Here is an 8,510-nt window from a genome sequence, read left to right as displayed (position 1 = left end):
GTATGTCTTAAAACCATGACACAACCATTTAGTAAACAACTTGCAGTGCCGGTAGGCATAAAACCCACAAACAACAGTAAAAGGTTTAATAAATATATACTTTATTATTCTCAAATGCTTTGTAACAGTTCATGCATTTTCCTGGTAGCGAGCCTTATCTTTGTCCATTGAGCAGTGTGACTGCGTGTGTAAGCATCAGCCCTGAGCTCTCATCATTCAGAGTTTAGACACAGACCTTCATTAACACCCACACAGTCCCATGACAACAACCGGACAGTAGTGAGACCAGTACACAGGACAACACAGCACTGTTGACAGGACATTTCCAGGGATGAGATCAGGACAGGTTCAGCACAATGAAAACGGGAAAGGTTCTGCTGGTTTTGGGGGTGGGTCTGCTGGGTCAATTTCAATTATGTATAAATCACCTACAGGATTATGGATGCCAGAAAAAAGTACAATTTAAAGTAAAAATTCTATGCACAGAGACTGACAGACATACTGTGAAGTAGCACAAATACATTCACTATAGATTATACATTTTACACAAAAGTGCATACTCATAGACAATGAGAGGCTAACACATGTGAGTGGAAAGTCATTCCTGCATAAAAGAACCAAAACTACCATGTTAAATGGATAAAGAACCATTCATGCATGTGCTTTTAAACCAGGGGGTGAACATGTCACTAAATAGGGGGGGAAATGTGTCACTAAATACAAATTAAGTGGAAAATTGGAATCACTCCACGTTAAAAGTTAGGTAGGCTCTATAGTCCAGACGATCCTATCTGGCAAATTAGGGCAGTGTATGTAAATATATTTAAATTTGTATCGACATGCCCACATGATCAGACTGAGTATTTCAATGGCAAAAGGACAATAAATGAGTTATTTTCATGAAATAAACACACAGTGATGTATTATACATACAGTGATGATTTAAAAATACAATTAAAAAGACTGTATGGGGACTGTTTGTGTAAACTATTTCGCAGTAGCCAAGCAATCTTGAATTTTCCTGGCTGATCTGAGTACAGCCAGCAGGTTGACTTTATCCCCAAACTCCTTCTCACGGTGCTCAAGCAGAATTCCCTGCATGGGGAAGAGAAGGACAACAGACATGGGTCTCAAAACTGGTATCTGTGGAAGTACAGCAAGTGGTCATTGTTTAAGCAGGAATAAGTTATGAAGAGCACACCATGCGTAAATGATAGCAGAATAAAAGCACACCCACTGATACATACTTGCGCTAGACCTGAATCCTAATTTGAGATAAATGAAGGATACAAAGTATATTGAAAGCAGGTGCTTCCACACAGGTGTGATTCCTGAGTTAATTAAGCATTCATCATCCCATCATGCTTAGGGTCATGTATAAAAATGCCCAGTTGCCTGTTATTTTGTCTACCATGGCTAGAAGAAGAATCTCAGTGACTTTGAAAGAGGGAGGAGAGCATAGGAGGTTTAAAGTGTGTGTGTGTGTGTGTGTGTGTGTGTGTGTGTGTGTGTGTGTGTGTGTGTGTGTGTGTGTGTGTGTGTGTGTGTGTGTGTGTGTGTGTGTGTGTGTGTGTGTGTGTGTGTGTGTGTGTGTGTGTGTGTCAGTCACCAGATCTCAACTCAATTAAACACTTATGGGAATTTCTGGAGCGGTGCCTGCGACAGCGTTTTCCACCACCAACAAAACACCAAATTATTGCATTTCTCGTGTGAAGAATGGTGTGAAGAATGGTGCCGCATCCCTCCAATAGAGCTACAGACCACTTGTAGAATCTATGCCAAGGTGCATTGAAGATGTTCTGGCGGCTCATGGTGGCCCAAAGCCCTATTAAGACACTTCAAATCAAATCAAATTTTATCAGTCACATACACGTACTTAGCAGATGTTATTGCGGGTGTAGCGAAATGCTTGTGCTTCTAGTTCCGACTGAAAGGATTGACGCAGGAGATGAGAAGCAGGTACAGGGAGTGAAGGTTTAATAACTGACGGACATTAACAGAACAGGAACAGCGTCTGGACAGGAACACATAACAACAATTAATGAGGACACAGGGAACACCACTGAGGAACAGACAGATATACAGGGGCAATCAACCACATGAAGGAGTCCAGGTGAGTCCAATGAGTGATGGTGCCAGATGCATGTAAAGACGGGTTGCCTGGCACCCTAGAGTGCCAGGGAGGGGGAGCGAGGGCAGGCGTGACACCGACAGTGCAATAATATCTAACGAGTAATATCTTACAAATTACACAACATATACCCAATACACACAAATCTAAGTAGGAATGAATTAAGACTAAATACATATGGACAAACGATGTCAGAGCGGAATGGCTCTAGAGAGCCTTGCAGTTGCGGGCGGTGCAGTTGCCGTACCAGGTGGTGATACAGCCCGAAAGGATGCTTTCAATTGTGCATCTGTAAAAGTTAGTGAGGGTTTTTGGTGACAAGCCAAATTTCTTCTTCCTCCTGAGGCCTTCTTCACCACACTGTCTGTGTGGGTGGTCCATTTCAGTTTGTCAGTTATGTGTACGCCAAGGACCTTGAAGCTTTCCACCTTGTCCACTGCGGTCCCGTCGATGTAGATAGGGGGGTGCGCCCTCTGCTGTTTCCTGAAGTCCACGATCATCTCCTTTGTTTTGTTGACGTTGAGTGAGAGGTTGTTTTCCAGGCACCACAGTGCCAGAGCCCTCACCTCTCTGTAGGCTGTCCCTTCATCGTTGGTAATCAAGCCTACTACTGTTGTGTTGTCTGCAAACTTTTGATTGAGTTGAAAGTGTGCTTGGCCACGCAGTCATGGGTGAAGAGGGAGGACAGGCGGGGGCTGAGCACGCACCCTTGTGGGGCCCAGTGTTGAGGATCAGTGGAGTGGAGGTGATGGTAATCAAGCCCGTCAGAAAGTCCAAGACCCAGTTGCATAAGGCAGGGTTCAGACCCAGGGCCTCGAGCTTAATGATGAGCCTGGAGGGTACTATGTTGTTGAATGCTGAGCTATAGTCAATAAACAGCATTTTTACATAGGTATTCAGTATGCAGAGTGATGGCGATTGCATCGTCTGTGGATCTATTGGGGCGGTAAGAAAATTGAAGTGGATCTAGGGTGGCAGGTAAGCTAGAGGTGATATGATCCTTGATTAGTCTCTCAAAGCACTTCATGATGACAGAGGTGAGTGCTACGGGGTGATTGTCAATTAAGTTCAGTTACCTTTTCCTTCTTGGGTACAGGAACATGTCCCCACATCTTGAAGCATGTGGGGACAGCAGACTGGGACAGGGAGAGATTGAATATGCCCGTAAACACACCAGCCAGCTGGTCTGCGCATGCTCTGAGGACACAGCTATGGATGTTGTCTGGGCCAGCAGCCTTGCGAGGGTTAACACGTTTAAATGTTTTACTCAGGTCGGCCACAGAGAAGGACAGCCTCCATGGTAGCGGGCTGCGTCAGTGGCACTGTGCTATCCTCAAAGTGTGTGAAGAATATGCTTAGCCTGTCCGGAAGCAAGAAGTCGGCCTCGGCGATGTGGCTGGTTTTCCTTTTGTAGTCCGTGATTGTCTGTAGTCCCTGCCACATACCTGGGGTGGCAGGTAGCCTAGTGGTTAGAGCTTTGGGCCAGTAACTGACAGGTTGGTGGATCAAATCCCTGAGCTGACAAGGTAAAATTTGTCATTCTGCCCCTGAACAAGGCAGTTAACCAGCTGTTCCTAGGCTGTCATTGTAAACAAGAATTTGTTCTTAGCTGACTTGCCTAGTTAAAAAAAACATCCATCTTATGTCTGAGCCGTTGAATTGCAACTACACTTTATCTCTATACTGACGTTTAGCTTGTTTGATTGCCTTGCGGAGTGAATAACTAACCTGTTTATATTCTGCCATATTACCAGTCACCTTGCCATGGTTAAATGTGGTGGTTTGTGCTTTCAGTTTCACGCAAATGCTACCATCTATCCACGGTTTCTGGTTAGGCTAGGTTTTAATAGTTACAGTGGGTACTACATCTCCTATACACTTCCTTATGAACTCAGTCACCATATCCGTGTATACATCTAGATTATTTTCACAAGCTACCCGGAACATTTCCCAGTCCACGTGATCAAAACAATCCTGAAGCGTGGATTCCGACTGGTCAGACCAGCGTTGAATAGTTCGAAGAACGGGTCCTTGCTGTTTGAGTTTCTGCCTATAGGACGGGAGGAGCAAGATGGAGTCGTGGTCAGATTTGCCGAAAGTAGGGCGGGGGAGGGCCTTGTAAGCATTGCAGAAGTTTGAATAGCAATGGTCGAGAGTCTTAGCAGCACAAATAGTACAGTCAATATGTTGATAGAACTTTGGCAGCCTAATCCTCAGATTTGCTTTGTTCAAATCCCAGATACAATAAATGCAGCATATGTGGTTTCCAGTTTGCATAAAGTCCAGTGAAGTTCTTTGAGGGCCGTCAAGGTTAATGGCTTTAGGTAGGATGTAAATGGCTGTGGCGATGACGGAGGAGAATTCTCTTGGAAGATAATATGGTCTGCATTTAATTGTGAGGTATTCTAGGTCGGGTGAACAAAAGGACTTAAGTTTGTGTATGTTTCTAGAATTACACCATGAGTCGTTAATCATGAAACACACCCCTCCACCCTTCTGCTTCCCGAGAGATATTTATTCCTGTCTGCGCGATGTATTGAGAATCCTGATGGCTTTTCAGATACCGACAGAGTCTCCCGAGAGAGACATGTTTCCGTGGAACAACGTATGTTACAGGCACCGATGTCTTTCTGGAAAGAAATCCTTGCTCTAAGCTCATCAACTTTGTTATCCAAAGACTGAACATTTGTGAGTAATATACTCGGAAGTGGTGGGTGGTGTGCACGCCTCCAAAGTCGAACCAGCAGGCCGCCTCGAGTGCCTCTCCTACGCCGGCAATGTTTTGGGTCGGCCTCTGGAGTAAGTTTAATTGCTCTGGGGAGAGTGAACAAAGGATCTGCTCCAGGGAAGTATTATTCCTGGTCGTAATGCTGGTAGTTCTGGGGAGTTACCGCCACTCTAATATCCAATAGTTCCAGTATATGTAATGACACAAAACATTTCCTGAGCTAATAATGTAAAAAAAATAGTACATAGAAAAAATGAAATACTGCAAAGTTTCCTAAGAGCTAGTCGCGATGCTGCCATCTCCGTCAGCGCAAAATGTTGACGTTTCCTTTATTTTAGCAGTTACCTGTATATGCTCACGTGACTATACAGACCTGCTGCAAATTATTTTAGTACCGCACTTTTTAACATCCAATGCATATGAAATAGGTCACATATTTGCAGATCGATTCTTGCTATTTCTAATCAGTTCTAACTATATCTCCACTTTTGTTTGTTATAGCTTGGATAGAGTGCCCAGTATAAGCAGTATAGCCCTACCTGATCTTCGGGCCCAATGACGAACACTCCCCCCAGTACAAGACCTTCTCCTTTGATTATATTTCCTGTGCAGCCCTTCCTATAGGCCCTCCACAGGCTTCTCCACACCCCGATACGCAGCAACGCAGACAGGAACATATAACGCTCCACAGGACCGTATAACGCTCTCTGAGGAAAAACAGGTTTGGTTATTAGATGGAGGAATACAGTGACATTGGTAGGATACTGTACTTTGCTGACATCTACAGTTGGATGTATATTTGAAAAGATGTGATGAAATAAATGTTATATCATATATTGCACAAAGGTGTGCAGTGTGACTGAACAAACGCTGGAAACATGTATTTTACAAGGAACTGTGTACTTTATCGTCTCATGTTAATGTTAACTACTTTTAACTTAGTAAATTCATGAGTTATTCACTGACCTTCTGGTCTACATAGACTTCCCCAGTAAAACATGTCTTGAAGGCGTCCAGCTCATGGCCAATGTTCTCTTTGACCACAGCTAAGAGAGGGATCCCCAACTCCTCTAGATGGGGCTTCAGAGAGGACAGCTCAATGGCCTCCTAGAGAGAAAGAGAGAGAGACAAAGAGACAAAGCGACAGAGAGACAGACAGAGAAAGAGAGAGAGAGAGAGAGGCATGGACAAACATCAGCACTCGAGTCTGGCTGCTGTCAGGAGTGTGAAAGTATAAAATAGACAAGCTAGTCTAGAGGAGACACCACAACCACAGCGCTCACCTCTCTGCACAACAAGCATCCAGGGCGTCGTACCACCATGATCACTGCCCCAGTCTTCTCCCACAGAGCTTTGGCCTTATATGTCTCATGAACTGAAAGAGACAGAGAAGGGTTAAATATAGCCTACTTCGCCAAATCTATGACGAGACCCCATACAAGGTCAAACGCTGCCAGGAGATCTGTAATCTAAAACAAACATATCTGGTTTACTAACTATTTTACCTATTAATTTGGATATAAAACATTCAGTGTTCTGGACTCTATTCTTACTTCCTCCGGTGGCCCTTAGGTCAGTGTCCTCCAGAACCTTCAGGCTGGCCCACAAAGGCTTGGTGAGGAACAGGTCTGTGATGGACTTCAGTAGATAAGCTATGAACAGGCCTACTGCCTTCAGAGCCTGGTTAGCAGTCACCATGGCCCACTCAGACACTTCACACCACTCTGGGGGCAAAAATATGGCTCAAGACAGGATGTGAATGGGATAGGAATACGTGGAGTAAAATAGAATAAAGTAGCCTATTCATCCCTGAAATATATTGTCCACTCAAGCACAATAAATACAGTGTGTGTGTGCAGGTTTGCATGCATGCGTGTGTGTATCTGTTACAAACATCCTATGGACCCTGCTTTGTTATGGTGTTTTGTTATGTAATTGCTGGACCCAATCATTAACATTCTTGGCCCTAATTAGTTAGTTGTTTCTGAGCAGTGAGCAATGCCAGCTACAGCCCAGACCTTCAGAGCTGATAATCAAAGCTTACTGCAGTAGCGCTCTGAAAGCAGGGGTATATTATTATATCGCTGACTTTGATCGACATTAATTGTAACGCTAAATCCTGTTACTATGAAGCACAGTCATTCAGTGTGACACTGAAAAGAGATTATCAAAGACGGGAATGGAAAACAACATACAAGAGTGTTATCTTGTTTAATAAAAAACAGAATATGCTACTAAACAAAGAAATTCCTTAAATCACACTTCTTGAGCAATCTACAGATCAGTCATTGTCTTAAGTCAGATCGCATCACTCCTACGCGACGCTCGTCCCTCAACCGATCAGTGCAGGTGGAATTGACGCCCTATCTGACATAAGACAATGCAGGTCAGTAGATGCTGAGAATCAGTCAAGTTCAACAATCAACCTATTGTAAAAACAAAAAAAATCCCCTTTAATTAACCAATATGTATGTGACTTGTAGCCTAGATAAAGGAAATTCAACATCAACTAAAATGTATCCAGCAAAAGCTAGCCTTCCTCCTTCATCAATGAAAACCCAATAAATATTTATATTCCATTGATCAAATATCCATTAAATACATTATCAAATTTAGTTGAAGCTATAGCATAGAGTAAGTTGTGAAAAAACAATACTCACCAATATCTGTCTCCCTGCTACTAACGAGAGGAGGATTCAATCCCCTGGTCTGGTGTGTTTTCAACCCCTAAGCCCTTTAACCAGCCCCAGTCCAATCACATCACTGTACCAGCCCTGTTCAGTATGACCTAACACACACACACACTGTGGTGGAACACAACTCATGGTGAGCCCCTGTTACGGGGTACTACAGGGTCGTATTCATAAGGGCACGCAAAGCAAAACGTTTTAAAATGTTGAGCAACGTAAAACAAAAATGAGTGTTTGACTGTTCCCAGTGTTTCCAGATGGTACCTCCACATTTCAGCACGTTTACATACGCTGCGTGCCTAGTGAATAGGACCCAGAGTCTAAAGTAATGGACATTTACTGGAACATTTCCATAAATGAATGGAGCTTTCTGCTTCACTGCCAACATTAGCCTAAATGCCCATCAGGATGCTATCATTTTGTTCACTCATCCCATTCCTCACTAACCTGGTCCCAAATCTCTTTGTGCTGTTTTGCCAATTCCTATGGTTATTGTCACGCCAAATGACAAGACAGCACAAACAGCTCTAGGACCAGGTTAATTCTTCACTGCTTTTATTTAGGGATCTGAAATTACACTGTTAACTATATTCTATTCTATGGAATTAGGCTATACTCTGTTATGCTTTTGGCATGATAGTGGTGTTGAATTGCTGTATGGCTGGTTGTCAAGAAGGTCAATATTTAAGAAATAGGACTGCCTTTATTCGGAATATTAAATCATCTTCTTCCTGAAAAGGGTGTGACGATATTGAGGCATCAAATGTACTGTATACTGTATGTATCCTACGCACAGCACAGGTGGCCCACTATAACTACTATTGTACTAATATGATATAAGACAATACTACTGTATTGACCCCACTATTACAGTAATATATATTAGATTATACTGCTACTCTACTGTACTGTGGCTGTACTGACCCCCTCTGACCGCTGGAACAGGAGGAGCTTAATAAGG

At 43.3% G+C, this 8,510-nt stretch overlaps 1 protein-coding gene across 1 annotated transcript; it reads right to left on the bottom strand.

The window, feature by feature from the left end:
* Positions 1–84: 84 nt before the first annotated feature.
* Positions 85–6,578, bottom strand: LOC106613558 (peroxiredoxin-like 2A). Its single transcript, XM_014215953.3, has 5 exons — positions 6,413–6,578; positions 6,143–6,234; positions 5,826–5,966; positions 5,399–5,566; positions 85–1,095 (listed from the first exon to the last, which is right to left on the bottom strand). The coding sequence occupies exons 1-5, from the start codon at positions 6,555–6,557 to the stop codon at positions 988–990; spliced, it is 654 nt and encodes a 217-aa protein (XP_014071428.1). The 5' UTR covers positions 6,558–6,578; the 3' UTR covers positions 85–987.
* Positions 6,579–8,510: the final 1,932 nt, after the last annotated feature.

Source organism: Salmo salar, chromosome 01 (genome assembly GCF_965601325.2).
Source record: "Salmo salar chromosome 01, fSalSal1, whole genome shotgun sequence".
NCBI lineage: Eukaryota > Metazoa > Chordata > Actinopteri > Salmoniformes > Salmonidae > Salmo > Salmo salar.
Note: the sequence above shows the minus strand (reverse complement) of the source record. Positions and strands in the feature narration are given on the sequence as shown.

Coding starts and splice junctions, on each gene's coding strand:
- LOC106613558 (XM_014215953.3), bottom strand. CDS start 6,557: ATGGTGACTGCTAACCAGGCTCTGAAGGCAGTAGGCCTGTTCATAGCT. Junction 5,567..5,825: donor AAGTCTATGTAGACCAGAAG/GTCAGTGAATAA, acceptor GTTTTTCCTCAG/AGAGCGTTATACGGTCCTGT. Junction 1,096..5,398: donor TCATTGGGCCCGAAGATCAG/GTAGGGCTATAC, acceptor TTCCCCATGCAG/GGAATTCTGCTTGAGCACCG.